Here is an 18,060-nt window from a genome sequence, read left to right on the forward strand (position 1 = left end):
AATTGCACATCACAAATATTCTCCAAGAGAAAAATAATTCTTAATTCTCATATGCATTCACTCTCTATCCTAGTGTCCTGGCTCATCATCAACACTTAGTCTTTCTAACTCTGTTTAGGAATGGTGATTTTTGTATTCCACACTTGATTCTGATTTAGACAATTTTAAACACACAGAATCAAATGGCTTTAAATGTAATCTTTTATGAAAGCAATTCCGGTGGGGGGAGGAGCGGCAAATCTCTTAGTAGAGGAGATTTTTCAATGTGTAAAACCTTCAGAGGTTACACCAAACTTACCTGTTACAACTGGATCCTTTTCCAGTGAAACTTTAAGAGGAAGAAAGTAAGTATTCCCAAAGAATAAATGATTATATTTCCTCATCCCTGAACATACACAGTTTCAGCCAACGTTTCTATTGACAAGCTATAATGTGGTTGATCATAGGAGCAATGTTCTATAAGCCTTGCATGCTTAGTTTGCTTTGAATGGAGATTACATTCCCCTCCTAACCCCCCGCCTTTTCTACTTTTCTCATTCTGAGTGCAGAAACTTCTGCATTACTTACATTTGACAGACTCCCCAAGAGATTTGCATCTCACAGAGTTGGATCAACAATAAAGAGATGTAACTGAAAAACACTAAGCATATGAAAAGGTATTTAAAACATTGAAGTACGAGTTGTGATTTTTCTGTTTTGTTTGTCTGAAAGCTATCCATCTTCTGTTTGAAATAGTATTGGCTACAGTATGTGAAGCCTTGAATAGAATACATGTTAAGCTAAGAACTGAATATTTAATGTGTCATATGACAAAATAAACTCTGCACCAGTCCAGCATTTGCATTTGCACAATGCTAGTAGGTTAGTAGGTGTGTCTATCCACTAATACTGCTTTTATAAGCTGCATTGAACAGTCATAATAGTGCAAGATTTATTTTCCAAGTAATCCAAACACAGAATCAATGAAAGAGACATGATATGTATTGTATCCTATGGTTTTAGAAAGCTTTACGTTGTCTACCTACAGTTACAGATCACATAATCTTGCTGATGTTTGTTTGGTTTGACTTATGTTTTCAGATACAAGACTAGCAGAATTAAATTCCTGCTTATTTGTAGATGTAGAAAGTGGTATGGTGCTCTCAGTTTCTGGAAGAGTGTTGTCACCCAAAAATTTATTTTCAGTTTCTATTTTCAAATAGTTTCAAGCTCTGCACTTCAATTAGAAAAACAAAAAACACAACAACAACAACAACACCTTGTAAGGCAAGCAAAGCAACTCTAATTGTTTCTCTCTCTGTCTTATGAACAACTAGCAACAGAGGAGACTGCTTTTACCAAGAATACACACTGTGTTTTGATATTTCTAGATGCAGGAATCTTGGTGCAACCTGACTGGGCTGCACTGTAACCACTAGTCTAGTACCAGTGACTCTTCTCTTGACATGGATCAGACCCAGCAATAATGCAGAATGACATTCTTTATCTGTAGCCTCCAGACTTCTTTCTTGCAAGATTTTTCAGTAGTTGATTTAGCTTTTTCCAATAACTTTAGCTCAATATAACATGTTTTCACTATATTCAATTATTATGACAAATATATCCTGAATAACTTGTTTCTGGAACGCCATTAATTTGCTTTCATGGAGTAAGCTGAAACACTGAGGTTGCAGTCACATAGAAGACTTCTCAAGAACTGGTGCTCACTGAGCTGTCCTGCCATTGTCTAGCAGCTATGAGAAACTTATCGCTCTACTCCTATAGAACAGATCATCTTGGATGATGTGGATTGATGTCAGAGTTTCCTAAGTAATAGAAAAGCTAAAAGGCAGATAATTTTGTGTTGCATTGCTGTGCTGCAGCATCCAGTCCTTATAGTGGAGCAGTTATTACCTAGAATATAAAGTATTTATAGCATAAACAATCCCAGCTATTTTTAGAGCTAAAATTGCAAGTTTTCCTGGATAAAGATGTTATTCAGTGTTTTTGTTCCATAGCTAATACCTTAGTCTAAGAGGAAATAATTTATCCCTCTCCTGCTAGAAGTACACAGGCACAATTAAGTACAAGGCAAAAAAGCCTTACACTTTATTAAAATATACTTAATATATTTTATTTATTTAATTTTTTATTTATAATACTTATATTTTATAATATATAGTAACAACAATAATCTATATTTTATAATAAATATATTAATATTTATATATTGAAATATACTTGAAAAACTTGTGTTGATAGATACCACTAACATTCAGTTGGTTTCACGTTATTTTATTGTTTCTTAGACCTGTGCAGACATCTTTCCTCTTCATTTGGACTTTTTTTTTTTTCTAATATGTATTTGGCTAGTTCAGCAAGGAAATTTATAAGATACATAACATCTTTTCTATTTGACTAAAGTATACTGCCTGACATTGCTTAGTTCTCTCATGCTGCTTAAGAGATTTGTTGCAGAAAATAAATGTCCAAGGTACCTGACAGTGTATTCATAACAAAGGAAGTAACTCTTTTTTTCTGAGTTCAGGCTTAGAAGTTCAATTGTTTGTAAGCTGCTGCAATACTGTCAATATAATTTATAGCCTCTTTCAGATACGTCTCTATGTGTAAGCACAAGATCCAGAAGTAAAACACACTTTTCCCCATAGCTGCATAAAGGAGATCATGTATGCATTCAGCTATCTAGGAGTCTAGCTCAGCCATATAAATTCCAGGGAGTATGGAGTGTTGTGTTAACCACACACAAGGGTTTGTGGTGGGCTAAGCTTGGCTGATCATCAGGTACCCACAACACAACTCTCTCACTCCCCCTCCTCAGCAGGACAGGGGGAAAAAAAATCATAGACTGGTTTGGGTCAGAAGGGACTTAAAGATCACCCAGTTCCAACCCCCTTGCCATGGGCAGGGATGCCACCGACTAGATCAGGTTGATCAAGGCCTCATCCAGCTTGGTCTTGAACACCTCCAGGGATGAGGCATCCACAGCTTCTCTGGGCCACCTGTGCCAATGCCTCATCACTTTCTGAGGGAAGAATTTCTTCCTATCCTCTAATCTAAATCTCCCCTCTTTTAATTTAAACCCATTCCCCCTTGTCCTGTCATTATCTGATTGAGCAAAAACTTGCTGTCTTTTTCAATACTTGAAGGGGTCTTATAAAAATTGCAATGAGGTCATCATGGAGCCTTCTCCAGGCTGAACAGCCCCAGCTCTCTCAGCCTTTCTTCTGGTTAGTTTTCTCCCTTCTAGAGCTCATCTTTTCCCTTCTACAACACCTGATTTTTATTTTTTTCCTCTACACAAATAAACATCCAGTAATGCAACAGTAGTCCTGGGAAAAGACCTCAAGATCTCACAACTTATTTTTCTGCCTGTAAACAACAAATTCCTCTCTACACAACTCTCCCTGGGTTTCTTCCCCACACATCTCATAAAGAGCATTTCCCTGTTGGGTATGTACATTACTATATATCAGATCTGTTTTGGACAGTGCTGTCTTGCTTGTGATTTTTTTATATATTTTATTTTTAAATTTTTATTTTTATTTGTTTGTTTTAAAACAAGCTCTCCTACATCTCAATGGGAACAATCCGTCCTACCCTCAAAAATGGTATCTTACAACAGCTGACATCACACAATGCACCAATATTTTCTACCAAGTTGAGCTCATGGGAAAAAAATCTGTCTTTTGCTCCAAACCTCCCATAAACAAAATATGATAAACCTAAAACAAGTAAGAGTACACCAGTGTATAGAAAAGTTAAGTTTTTAATTTGAAAATTAAGCCATTGCATTTGAAAGACAGCTACTTCATTAAAAAGTCACACAAGGAAATGTATGATTTTATTTTATTTTTTGACTGTCAGTCAGCAAGTTATCCAAGAAAACTAAACATAAAAATATTATTTAAATAGGATGTAAACTGCAATTTGTTGAATGTAGGGAAAACTAACAGTCACCTTTTTTAATAATTTCAGAAATAGTAAGCAGAAATGCTAGCATTCCTACATTACGTACACAGACACTTAAAATGTAATACAATAAGCAGTTATAAGCAAATAAATAGTACTTTGTCAGCCACATGCTATTCCTTTTTTTAAAAAAAAAAAAAAAAAAAAAAGTTTTTGAGTAAGAACTTCTTATGGGTGACATTAAATTAGCTCTAACTTCATGTGATAATAAACAAAAATAACCTTTTTACTTAAATAAACTCTGATTGGAAATACATGTTATGTGATGCTAAGCAGGACCAGCCAAGATGTGAGCGTTCATAGTTAGTGGACCACACAGATTTTGAACTAATGTGTTAAATGGTATGTGAGAGCTGATTCCAAAAACAGAAGACCAAGAAGCTGCAAGGTATCCCTTTCCTGACAGTTTGTTGTTGTTGTTGTTGTGTTTTTTTTTTTTTCATACTCTTCTTGGTGAGTCTCCCCTGCCCTAGCTTTAGCACTGCAGCCACTGCAATGACTGAAGATTCATCCTCTTTACAGTAACACAGCCACCGAACTTTAATTTACCATTGACCAATAACAATTTGTTACTGTAATCATTCCATTGACAGTTCTCAAAACTATACTGAGAAGCGTTTGCAGCCTCTCTTATGCAGAATGCACACTGAGGAAGGAACACAAACACAGAAACCACAGTATAGATAGTATCTATAAAAATTCAGGATAAGACAAAAGCAGATGTTCCATCTTAAAAACAAGATTAAATTACATCATCTTGTAACAAAGCTTCTTGCAGAGTAGGTTCTACAAAGGTAAGCTAAGGGAGTCAAAGACAGATTCCACCCTACAGTTCACTTCCATGGGAGAACAGTCTGTGAAAGCTGAGTAGTGCAATGCAAAAATGGAGGCACTTTTAAATAGTCATGTGGAGCCGATCCAGCTTTTTGCATGTCATGAATGTGTATGGTTCTAGCACAACACTACTCTCCACAGTTACTGTCTTTGTTTCTATTGAACAACATATTCAGTGAGGTTTCCAACAGGAATTTACTTATTTCATGGGGCTAATTCCTCTTATTTATATTTTACTGGTAAGTTAATTCCACTCTCCCAAAATACCATCTTAAATAAAAAATAATAATTTTGGCTGTATGTTACACATTGTCAAATCTGTAGAAACCTTACCTTTCAATATTTGTTTTTATCTTCAGTGTGTCTGCAGGAATCTGCACAGGCTTCTTTGTAGTGGACTAAAATGCTAAGACGTACTCCACACAATTGGTGCAAACATGCAGTTACCAGTTTCTTGTCATGACTTCAGTTCAGAAAGAATTACCAACTCTGGACACAAAGAACCAGTAATATAAAACTCACAAAGGTAACACCTACTTTTTTTAAAGCTCCAGAATCACTACAGTTGAGGATTATATTATAAAATTAAACTGTTTGGGATTGTTGTTAGTATTCTCACAAAACATAACACTCATGAGCTTAGTCATACCAGTATGTACTATTCAAGTACTTAGTATTTCTGTAAGAAAATGGAACTGCATGAAATTTAAAAGGAAGAAGTGAAATAAAAACAAACAAACAAAAAAATCTTTTAAAATTATCATTTGAAGCAAATTAAATGCACAACCTTCTCCTGAGACTACTTAGATTCTTTTCCAAATAGCAAACCTGGGCTCTTTCAGACTGCAAAATTAAAATAGATCACCCACAGAGCATAGCCAAACCACAAGAAATAAGAACTTGGGACGTAATGAAATGAAAGTTGATTCAAGACAGGAAATTGAGTTGGTCAGATGTGTTGAAAATGATGGCAACCAGAAACTACATTATGAAGCACGGTATAAAACAGCCCCTTCCTTTCTCTCTCCAAGCCACATGCAGCTGTGTGGATTTGCAGAGCAACATACCAGGTCTTAGAATAAAACGCACCAACAGTAATGTTCATCTGCAAAGTCAAACAGCAAAGACATCACAGGTGGTACACATCACACACTGGCCAAGTCAAAAGCAAAAACATTTTGATCCTATATTTATGACTAGGGTCTGTTTCACTATAACAGGTCAGTTATGATGTAATTTCCTTCTTCAGCAGAAATTTCAGTCAGTCAGCACCACTACTCTGTCCAATGCAACTGCAGCACAATTAGGACGCATAGAGGGCAGTGACAAGTCTCCTCCCATCTCCCTCAAGCCAGGGGTGAGGACAGACATATCAACCAAAACCAAGCAGCCATGCTGCATCTCATCAAGTGGCAGCATGGGTTATCAGACTGCACCCCATGCCTGCAAGGGAGGCATGCATGGTATGAGGCTCCCCATGGGTAACAGCAACTAGAAAGAACAAACCTTGAAAGAGATATAGGATCCTTGGGAAAGAGGTGCAATCAGAATTCCGGTACAATAGAGAAAATAAGGCTACGTTTTGAATTCATCTGGATGTGGCTTAAAGTTTCTATGGCCTGCAGCCAGTGGTAGATTTAACTGTGATATGGATGGTAAGAAAATCATGTGAGATATAAAACACATCAGTCTGAAAACACATTTTAAGGAAGGCAAGAAGGCAATTTTGTTAGTAAGCCTGACATTTTCTGAACGACAATATATATATAGTCAGTTCCAACAGACCATGTGTGTTAAAAGGAGATACTGAGGTAGTTTAAAAAAAAATCCAGATTTAATTAAAATAACTACATACATATGAGACACATAGTAAAGGTCCTCTATTCTCCAAAATCCCCTTACAATATCATTTATATTACAAACATATCTTTCAGCAAGTTCACTATGATAGATTCTGCATGGCTATACATGATTACCTGAACCCAAAAGATGATGTTGTACTTGAGCATATTCAGTGCTTTGCTGTTATTGATGTTGTTGTTATTTATCACTATGGTCAGAAGTGAGCTTGAAGCTTTATGAACAAAAAGCATGGAATATTTGCTATATTTGCATCTGATCAAAATGTTAATAAAAATAATAAGCCTACTTTCATGAAGATTTACTGTAAAGCAGAAGTGTCTTTTAGCTCTTCCAAGCAATGGGGAGGTCAACTCTTCTCTGCAGGGCTTGCTCCTCTTTCGGTGTTATGTAGCCTTTGTCAGCCCAGCTGCTGAATCACATTCAGGAAACACCAGCATCCTTTTGAAGATGGTTTTTACAGTTCTGTTATGTAGTTTATAGAATCATAGAATATCCCAAGTTGGAAGGGACCCACAAGAATCATCAAGTCCAACTCCTGGCACCACATGAGTCTACACAAAAATTCAGACCATATGACTACGAGCACAGTCCAAACGCTTCTTAAACTCTGAAAGGCTTGGTGCTGTGACTGGGGAGGCTGTTTCAGTGCACGACCACCCTCTTGTTAAAGAACTTCTTCCTGATATCCAGCCCGAACCTCCACTGCCTCAGCTTGACACCATTCCCTTGGGTCCTATCACTGGACACTAAAGAGACTAGATCAGCACCTGTCCCTCCACTCCCCCTGGTGAGGAAGCTGTAGACCTCGATGCGGTCTCCCCTCAGCCTCCTCTTTTTCAGGCTGAACAGGCCCAGTGACTTCAGCCACTCCTCATACCTCTTCCCCTCTAGGCCCTTCATCATCTTTGTTGCCCTCCTCTGGACGCTCTCCAACAGTTGAATGTCCTTTTTGTGCTGTAGTGCCCAGAACTGCACACAGTACTCGAGGTGAGGCCGCACCAGCGCAGAGTAGAGCGGGACAATCACTTCCCTCAACTGACTAGTAATGCCGTGCTTGATGCACCCCAGGATACGGTTGGCCCTCCTGGCTGCCAGGGCACACTGCTGGCTCATATTCAACTTGCTGTCAACCACAGGTTGACAGGTCCTGGCACTTTCTCGTTAATTTTCATGCAATTGGTGATCGCCCAGTTCCCCAATCTGCCCAGATCTCTCTGCAAGGCCTTTCCACCCTTTCAGTCCCTAGTTGGGACTGAACTTGACCACATCCAAACCTGCAGGGCTGATCCATTTGCCTATCTGTATGCTATTTGCATGGTCACCACTTAAATTTTACTTTTCCAGCGGCTGTCACTGGTAGACATGCACTTCCTGAGGCATAGAAAACTTGAGACTCCTGCACAGCAATGCATTGCAGTGCTGCTGCAAGCTGTGCTGTCCAAGAAGCACTGCTCTCCTGCTGTGGCCATTGACCAATGAGATGGCCGACTGCACAACACAAACCCACCAACTTCCCCAACAAAAATGACAGCGTTTAACTTTCTCTAAGCAATAGTATCCTCTGGTGTAAGCCTAATACATTGATCGTTTAGCCTTAAATTACATGCTGCAACTCTGAAGTAAAAGCTTCTTGTGAACCCCATGAGTCTGCTAAATGTATCTATTTGCCAATCTGTCACTGAATCCCAGATAGCCATGCTTTCTCCACTGAGGCATCTCTAGCTGTCTACTACCACAGCAGCTGCCACTGTGCACGAGGTGACAGCCATGCCCAGTTATCCATAACTGTCAACATCATATCTTTTTTTTGTGCTAATTCAAGAACTTTATCTTGCAATTTAATTGCACGGATAGCTCAAGGCCAGAACCATCCTCAGAAAAGACACATATGGAATGACTTACCGTCCATACCTTAATTATTAACCTTGAGCTCAAGTTCTTGTTTTGTCCTGGCTCCAAATAACTGTTCCAGTGCTGCTGTGCTGCCTCTGCTGAAATCCATCCTCATCTCTGAAATGCTATTACATTTTTATTTTATTTTATTTCATTTCATTTCATTTCATTTCATTTTTTTCCCCGCCAGACAGAAAAATGTACTGCAAGCAGAGATAATGCCCCTTTTCCCCTATTTGTGGCACTGGGCCACTGGTGAGACTAGCAATTCTGGCTTGCTACAACTACATCTGTGCTTTCAACACCTACAGCAGTATTTCATGTGAAAGCTAAGGGGCTCAGCCAACCCATTGCACATGATAAAAGTTTTGTGGACTTCACACAAGGACAGACATGGCTTTTGGTGACTCTGCTAAAACCTCCCAAAAAAGAGTTCTATCAAATTACAAGGTATGAATTTGGCTGATTTAAACTATGCCTTGTCTGGTAAAACAAGATTTCAAAACAGGTACAGCTAAAAATTCATGTATAATTCTTCTGCGGTTCAAAGAAATGTAAATCATAAACAGAACAAACGCTCCCCAAGCCTTTACAAACAGCATTAAGAATTTCCACGCGTCGAGGCGCGGCGGAGTGTGGCCTCCCCACGTCACAGGACGCGACTCCCACCCTCAGAAGCAGTCACTGCAGAGCCGAGCCTGCCCAGCGCCCCGAGGCCGCTCCCTGCGGTGCCTCCGCTTCGCCGGTCGCTTGTGGTTGCCCCCCCTACCCCTGCCGGCTGCCCGCGGCGCGCTCGCAGCGCAGCCCGGGGCGTCCCCTCCGCTCCGCTCGGCTCCGGGCCGGGCCGGGCTCCCCCGCCGCTGCTCTGCGGGCTGGCGATTGCCCTGCTGGCAGCTGAAGCAGGATCAATGCCCTGCCTTGCACAGCGTTTCTCATAAAACAGGCGCACTCTGCTTTGTATCTAAATCTTTATTAGAACAATCCCCAAGAGCTGTAAAACAGTGAGTAACAACAAAATTAAATACTAAACGCTTCAGTTACCAAAGGTATTTAAACAATACGTTCCTATTTCTGCATAGCAGAAGCAAACAGGTTTTAGAGCTCAGACTGTCATGTGCTCATGTTAATTTGGTTTTGACAAGATAATAATATAACCTTAACAATCACATTAATTAGTGAAACAGACAGTAACCTCCATTCCATTTCTTAAAACTTAAACAGACTTTTTGTGATTTTACAACTTCTTATGTGGGACAAATGCTTGTGGACTTTCTTTAACAAACAATTTTAATAGTAGTAGTAGTAGTAGTAATCATATACATGAAGAAACATATCTCTTATTTGATTACAGTGCAGTACAAATTACTTATTACCTCAAAAATTGTCTGTATAAAATGTTAAAAAAATTAGAATAATTTATAAAACACTTCCAGAACAACAAATTGTCATTCCTAAAATGGAGAATGAATTTTATGCTTGGGAACACACAAATAAATGTATTACAGTAAGATAGTATTTGCTAGCTTTTTTATTCTTCTAAGTAGCAATAGCCCAGTTCTCCCCGCAATTACACAGGTAAGAGTAAGATCATTGTAACTGAAAGCAGAATAGGCCATACCCAGAAGTTCGTTATACCATAAATAAAAGGTATAAAAAATCTACTACTAAAACTGGAACAGTCTTACATTGTTTCTATTTAATTATTTGCAACACCACAATTGTCATATACTTTCTCCTGGACCACACAGTATACTTTCATGATCTGATGACAGCAACAGGAAAATTGCGTATGCTGCATTATGCAGGTTAAATATGCCTCACATTTTTTTCTGCAATTAAATTTTTTATCCGTTAAATTCAAATAAAGAGAGCATCATGTTTTCTAGCTAGCCTTTTCTGTTGTGTAGTTTATGTGATGTGAATAGACTTAAAAATATAAGCCAGGTAAAATAATAGCCAGTTAAGGCACTTTGTCAAAAGGACACAGTTGTCCAGGCTGAGAGACCTGCAGTTGGTCAAAGGGAGACATTCTACATTACAGAAGACAGTCTGTTCCTCACAGTCACTTCTGTGATAGCCAATCTTTAGACTACTCATTGACTGTCCCAAAATAAGCTTGATATTGTGTCTGCCAAATCAGTTTACTGTTCTACTACAGAACATGCAATAACAAAATAACTTAATACTTTTAAATAGTAATGTCTGAAAGACTATTCAGCATCCTTATAACACCCAATTCACAATAATCAACTGCTGAATAATACTTGGAAAAAAAACTCAGTATGAAAAATAATTCCATTTTACTTTTTTTCTTTGCTTTGTGTTTTTTTTCAGTTGCTTTTTTTTTTCTTCACATTATTTGAAGGCTTGACATTAAAACTTTGGTATAATACATGCAAATAAAAGCCATCCATTAATGTGTCACAAGGAGACACAGTGAATCAAACCATAACTAAAGCAAATATGATTGTGTGGATATGACAGTGGGTATTTTCTCCTGTCTCTTGGTTTCTACATTCTGCTGTTCAAGATCCTCAAAAAAAGTTTTATTCATGTAAAAGGGTCTTTCTGCAGAGCCATCCTGTCTTTGTAACTCTTTCCCTAGGAGGAGAATCACCCAGTCAATAGCTGGGCAGGACAGCAGAAGCCCCACCACCACCTGCTGAGGCCCTTGCAAACCACACGACCATGAGATCCAGGCTGTCAGTTCCTTAAATTTTGCCACTTACTGGACTGTACACACAGAATAATAATCAGCCTCATTATACAGGGCTGGCCCATGCCTTGCAGAAATTTTATCACTGACTTCCATGGGCTGAGGATCAAAGAATATATAACATATTTTACTGTGTTGTATGTAGCCACATGTTCCACTTTGAAGTGAAGAATGGAATTCTAAATTTTATACTAAAAAGGTAAATGTCCAAATCCAAAAACATGGCTACTAGTCTACTAGTACCCATTGTGGAAGTCTTCAGACACTGTCCCACAGGATTCGTTAGGAACTATTATCATAACCTAGTCTTAAAACTTTTTTTTTTCCAAGTAAATACTTACATTATTTTCTACTTAATTCATTAATAACATTTTATTTTAAAAAGCCAATTTTACTATTGAATCATTATGATTTATTTACTCAGTTTATTGATTACAAAATTTGCATGGTATTGCTTTGTATTTTCACAGTTCTCTTAACTATATAATTAAGAAAATGGCTTTTAAATTTTCTTCTCATAAATGATGATCATTTACATTCTAAATAATTAATTTTCACAAAATAGTGAGTGGAGCAATTTATACACGCACATATATATTTACTGTATATAAATAATGATGCAATTTAAAACTTTCACGTTTAGAAATTCCTTTAGTAAATGCATAGGTTTGTTACAAAAGTCTTCTAATTAAATAACTGTACACTATTTCTGTTATGTTTTATTCCTAATAAACTATATGGTTACATTCATATGATATAAAAAGCATATTGTATTCAGAAATACACTTTTTCAGCTGAGATCCCAGTAAGACATTGGAGTCCAGTAGAGAAATATAGATTACTTAATGCAGCTGCTTCAGCTGCAAACTAATTACATGGCAGTTCAAAAATGATAATAATTACTGCATGGACCATAATCACAGACCAGCAGGTTATCTAATCATGGACTGGTGACACATGCCTCATAAAGTTATTGACTTAATTCTCAGACAAGAATAGAACAATGGGGGGTTGTATATTCATTGCCACACATGTGATGAGAAAGGGATGATAAAGTCAGTGAAAACCACCAGTCAATTTTCAGAAGCTACATTTCTCAGCCCTTTCTGTGAGTTTATGGTATCTCAAGTGGGGTTCTCAAAAACTGAAGGTTCACACAGCCATTAGCTATGTTTGAAACTGTATGTCTTTAGTTTACATTATTTAAGTCCAAAAATGAAACGCTCATTTCTGCTTCAGGGGAAAGAGCTACAGTGGCAGCTGGAGAAGTGAATGCATAAAAGCATCCTGTCACTTTTACCTCCATTCACAGGATTTCAAGATCCTATCATGCCCATGACTTCACGAAGATGGGTGGTAATCATTTCTGCATTAACTTAACCTCAAACCTGTTGCATGAAGGACAGTCCGAGCCATAAGTCTGGGAGCAAAATCATTTTGGAATGTGTATTGTTGATAAATTTCCCGAGAAATCTGAATTCAAATCATCTGGAAAAGACTTTGCCTTTCCCTTTATGACACCAAAGGACTCCTTGGGCTGGAAAATTATTTCCAGCAGCTGAATTCCTGTCATAGATTTAGAAATAGCCACATGACAGTCCTGGAAAGTGGACTGTTATGGAATACCTTATTCAGTACTGGGGAATCTATGAAAACTAGGAGCACACCTCAATATAGTTGTTTCCTTGGGTAGTTAGCAGATTAGGTTAATACATTTCCAGCTCAGCTCATGGCAGCAACAAAGCTGAAAAGTACTCAGAAAGAGTGTAAGACTTTTTCTATGAACAAAGATGTTACTAACCTCAGTGATAGTTCTACTAAAGGGAGGTTCATAGACCTGAACAGAATGTTAACATGATTTTTTGAAAAGATTTTGTTCTAATAACCAATAATCTTTTGGAGCACTGAATCTTTTGGAGCATTTTTTGGTAGCTAATTAATCCTGTATCATGTAAGACTCAGGTTCAATGTCTTATCTTCACATCTTACCAAATGAGCCACCAAAAGCTTAGAGAAAAATGTGTGGAAAGAGCACACTTGGCTCTTAGAATCCACGTGGTCATTGCAATGTCTACTAAGAGGCCTTTGTCACAGCTAGGCAAACACAATTAAGTTCCTTGTGTACATATAGAGCTAAGACTTTCCTTCAATGAAAAAAAAAGTCTGAATTTGGTTTTCCTTTCAGTGCAGCTCAATATCTTCATAATGTAGAAAATAATCAGAGTTTGATTAAAGACGGGATAGTACAAGCACCTCCCTCTTACACATCAGCTAGAAATGATACATTCACCATCTGGGACCAGAAGAAACCCTTTTTCTGTGAACCACGATTCACTTTTTTTTAAGCGCTAAAGGACCATTTCTCAATTATATCATCTTTTAAGCACTACTCATAGAAAACTTCACTTAAATCAGTACCAACTGTAGTCTTCTCCAATTTCCTTCTGTGGGACTACATGATACTATCATTTCTTAAATAGTCATGGATATGATTAAAATATTACTACATATTTCAGTGTAGGGAATCATTAATGCATGTATAATCACAGTTTAAATAGCTGAAAACCAGCACATACAAAAAAAAATACAATCATAGCACCATATTTACAAATTTAGTAGCATCTCCTGGTTAACCAGAGAGTCTCAAACTATCTTTTTATGGCTAATTAGGTTACACTGTAGTGCTTTCAAAAAATTGCCTGAAAATCTTTTACAAATATACACTTATAAAAAGAAATCTTATCAAAACTGCTGTCATCTAAGGCAGCAACTTGTGTTACAAAAGTTATTAAAACATTATTGTAGACTTAGAAAAGCTTCAAATTTACATTTTCCTTCTCATAGGCACTCTATAAACTAAAACGTGGCCTTGTTTCACAAGCTTAAGTGTTTAAATTAGTTAAACATTACCAATGTTGCTGATTTTTTTTAGATGTAAGCAAAAGGAAAAAAGAATCACCCATTAACCAGAAGCATCATGTACTGTTTTTACTTGTGCCTTTTATACACATTTTGATTAAAATTTATACTTTTTTGATGTTGAGGTTTACTGTATGTTATCCTACTGCCTTCTTAGGGCTCGGTTCCTTCTTCCCTAGAATTCGGTGAAGGCTAGCAGACATGAAGTAGGGTTTTGCTGTAGATCCATCGTTTCTTTCCAGGTCTTCACCTGAATTTACACAGCAAAAGCAGCCAAAGCAGCAAACAGCAGTGCAACCAAATGCAGACACACACACAAGAGAGAGAGAGAGAGAGTTGAAGGGAGAGAGCAAAAGAACCAACGTTTTAAAAAAAATCTCAAGGCAATTTAGTTGTATTGTTAAATTGCTGAAGGACACACAAAAGAAAATCTGATTTCTCAAGCCTGAATTTATTTTACACAAAGCAAAGACACACACATCTAACCATTTTAAAATGGCAGCAATATATCCTTTTTATTTTCCATTTCTTTGTTTTGGTATTATAAATGGAAATTTTCAGGAACACTCATGTTTACACACTAGTGGCCAGTTTTTCTAAAGCAGCCTGACATTTTGTCCTAAAGGAAGACTTGGATTTAAGCACTTTTTAAAACTGGACCCGTCTTCATTAAGATGAAATTCTTTTGAAAACCTGATGCTGTGAGTGCACATCCTATCATATAGGATTTCCTACTGTCCAGTACAAAATGGAAGCATGGGAAGTAAAACAGAATATGAATTTAAAATAATGAGATGGGCATATAACTGTATTTTTAAGGAACCTTTTTCTTTTTTAAAGGACCTTAAAGATCATGTAGTTCCAACCCCTCCCTGCCATGGGCAGGGATGCCACCCGCTGGATTAGGTTGCCAGAGCCCCATTCAACCTGACCTTGAACAACTTCAGGGATTGGGCATCCACAGCTTCTGTGGGCAACCTGTTCCAGCGCGTGGCGGAGCAGATCACACTGCAACCAATGGAGGAGCTCACAGTGTAGCAGATGGATCTGGTCTGAAGGAGGCTGTGGCCCAGAGAGAGCCAATATAGGAGCAGATGATCTCATGGGAGCTGCCACCTGTGGGGGACCTGTGTTGGAGCAGTTTGCCCCTGAATGATGGACCCTGTAGCATGGATCCATAATGGAGCAGTTCTTGAAGAGTTGCTGTCTGTGGAAAGCCCATGCAGGATCAGTTTGGGAAGGATGGCATCCCATGGGAGGGACCCCACATTGGAGCCTGGGAAGAGCACCTTGACGGGCACCTTGACGGTTCAGCATATGACAAAGAATTCTTTCAGCCTGACCACAATCCCCATTCCCTATTCTCCTGTACCAACTGGGGGGAAGAGGTAGAAGAATGAACAGTGAAGCTGAGCCAGGGAAGAAGGAGGGGGTGGAGGAAGGTGCTTTTATTTAACTTTTTATTCTTACTGCCTACTCTGTTATTAAGTGATGATATACTCAATCTTTCACAAGTCAAGTCTGTTTTTGCCTGTGACGGTACTTGGTGAGTGATCTCCCTGTCCTTATCTCAACCCATTAGTTTTTTTCATCATATTTTATTAGTTTTTTTTCATCGTATTTTTTCATCATATTCTCCACCCCTGTCTCTGTCCTCCAGTGGAGGACAGAGAGCTGCATGATGGTGCTTAGTTACCTACTGATGTGAAATCAACAATGTGACTGAATTATTTGGGTCTGATTCCTTCAGAAAATGCAGTCATTACTACAGCTCTACAGAGGTCAACTAAGACTGAGACTCAGGTGTCGTTGTAGCACCCAAACATAATCATTTGTATCTTCATTCTTAACACCCAAGTATAATTGTCAATATCCTGCACAGATGGCAATACATGAACACACGTGTCCAGATTTCTTACTTGCCTTGCAATTGATGTAACCACCTCATTGACTAGAAAAAAATCATCATGATTCCTTGCTTTCTTTGGTGGGAACACTTGTAAATTTTCACAGAGGTAAGAAGTGAAATACAGCTACTCTGCAGAAGGCTGTTCTTTCTACTTATAGCAGTAAAGCTGCATATGAGGATGCCAAAAAAATGTTTCTGACTGATTTTGTTCCTGCGATTGTTTGACACCCCAGTATCTCCAGAATTGATCCTAACTTTAGTTCCTAGAGAAGCAGAGTTAAGAAGGTTAGTGTTTAAATATGGTTATGATTCAGAGGAAGCAAAGAATTTATGCTACTGTAAGAGGAGAATCAGTACTATCATGTTTATCTTACCTCAGTGATCGCTGTGGATATGATAGATCAAGACTCTTACTATGTCAGTATTCCCTTAGTATGTAATAATTTATCAGTTGTGAGAACAATGACTATCACGTAACTTTCACTTGGACCTACCAGAATGACTTTCATCATAGAAATTAGTACATTTATTTCTTTAATCCTCTAAGTCTAGAAAAGAGAATGTGTTCTGTAAGAATACTTCCTCTTCTTACAATTATGTCCTAATTTGAGATCAACTGATTTCTTTTAAGATGATTCTGTGATGACTGTGATTTTAGTATTCTCTGACTGGAAAAATTGAACAGTAGTCCATTTGAGAGTGCCACATAATGTTTTCAGATATTAGTGAAACAAAACTCAGTACTTACAAAAGCAGAGGAAAAGTGTATCGACACACATTGCATAGACGCTGAAGAACCCGTGTGCAACTAGGTAGGAGCCAATAATGACGGTCTACAAAAAAAAAAAAAAAGCACAATAAAACCCCAAATGTTAGTCTGTCATCAGTATGGCAGTACTAACACAAATTAGAGGCCTAGCCTGCTAAGCAAATTTTGGTAGAATTAATTGCAGCTCCACAATTCTATCAGACGTTACTACTGATGTGAAAAGGTATTACAGGTTCAAGACGGTGTATCTTAACATGCAGTAGCCACCAGTTTTTCAGCTGCCAAATTTGACCCATTTCAACCCCCCCAGAGATTATATGCCAAGAACATTCTGAACTCCTTCAAGATATTATTCTAAAGAATGACTAATCCTGGAGCTGTTCCAGAGTCAATGAGGGCTACAAAGAGAAAGAGATGCATCACAGACCTTTTTCATTATAATCCCCACTGTCATTGGTGCCTTACCACCAGCCTTTGCTATCTGGAAAGTCTGAGCAAAGAAGATGTGAAAACTAATTTTTCTGAAGATGCAGAGTCATTTCAGTGACACTTTTGCCTGAAGGACCCAGAGAAGTAGAATATAGCAGTTCACTCCTCACTTCAGTGGGTAGTATGTCACTGACAGCATGACAGGAGCTGTTAAGAGAACATGCCCTGTCTCGTCTGAACACCTCAAGTTGCCTGCAGTGTTCAGAGGATTAGACAGTTGCCTTACCAACAATGGTACCCAGTAGTAATTTAATGCTGGTGCTTCCTGTGCAAAGATTGGTATTCTCTGTGTGAAGAAAAAGAACGCAAGAACACCTGCAAGAAGTATAAAAGGTTAGTGATTCCTAGGGCTACTCTGATTTTCTAACAGCTAAAGAATGGATGAGACAAAACCAACAGACAGTAGACCCAAGGCTGGTTTTTACAAGAGCTTGTAAACAATTAATTCCTCCATACTAACTATCTCCTGGATCTGTATTCTGAACAGGAGAGAAATGTAAATGAATCAATTACTGTAAAGATATCCATGGGCCCAAAATGACTTTAATCAATTGGTTTATTTCATCATTCTACTGGATTTAATAAATAATGATGAAAAAGACAATAGAATGGAATAATAACTAAGACCACCAGGTAGATTTTTCTAAAATAAGGAAGAAAGTGAGCAAAATCCTGCTGCTTTAGATTTTATTGCTTGAA

At 38.0% G+C, this 18,060-nt stretch overlaps 1 protein-coding gene and 1 long non-coding RNA gene across 4 annotated transcripts in view; one reads left to right on the plus strand and one right to left on the minus strand.

Annotated features, from left to right (window-relative positions):
* Positions 1-331: 331 nt before the first annotated feature.
* Positions 332-8,168, plus strand: LOC118171007. The gene is made up of 3 exons (XR_004752997.1): positions 332-656; positions 5,163-5,329; positions 8,011-8,168. It is a non-coding gene; the product is annotated as an uncharacterized LOC118171007 (long non-coding RNA).
* A 1,342-nt stretch (positions 8,169-9,510) lies between these two features.
* The window catches only part of SLC44A5 (solute carrier family 44 member 5), an 88,546-nt gene continuing 79,996 nt past the window's right edge, over positions 9,511-18,060 (minus strand). For all 3 annotated transcript variants that reach the window (XM_035333067.1, XM_035333065.1, XM_035333066.1), the window contains exons 20-22: positions 17,588-17,676; positions 16,852-16,936; positions 9,511-14,444 (exon numbers count right to left, since the gene is read on the minus strand). In XM_035333067.1, the coding sequence (XP_035188958.1) occupies positions 14,332-14,444; positions 16,852-16,936; positions 17,588-17,676 (287 nt within the window). In that variant the 3' untranslated portion in view covers positions 9,511-14,331. The remainder of the gene's footprint in view (positions 14,445-16,851; positions 16,937-17,587; positions 17,677-18,060) is intronic.

The sequence above is a fragment of the Oxyura jamaicensis genome, chromosome 8 (genome assembly GCF_011077185.1).
Source record: "Oxyura jamaicensis isolate SHBP4307 breed ruddy duck chromosome 8, BPBGC_Ojam_1.0, whole genome shotgun sequence".
Lineage (NCBI taxonomy): Eukaryota > Metazoa > Chordata > Aves > Anseriformes > Anatidae > Oxyura > Oxyura jamaicensis.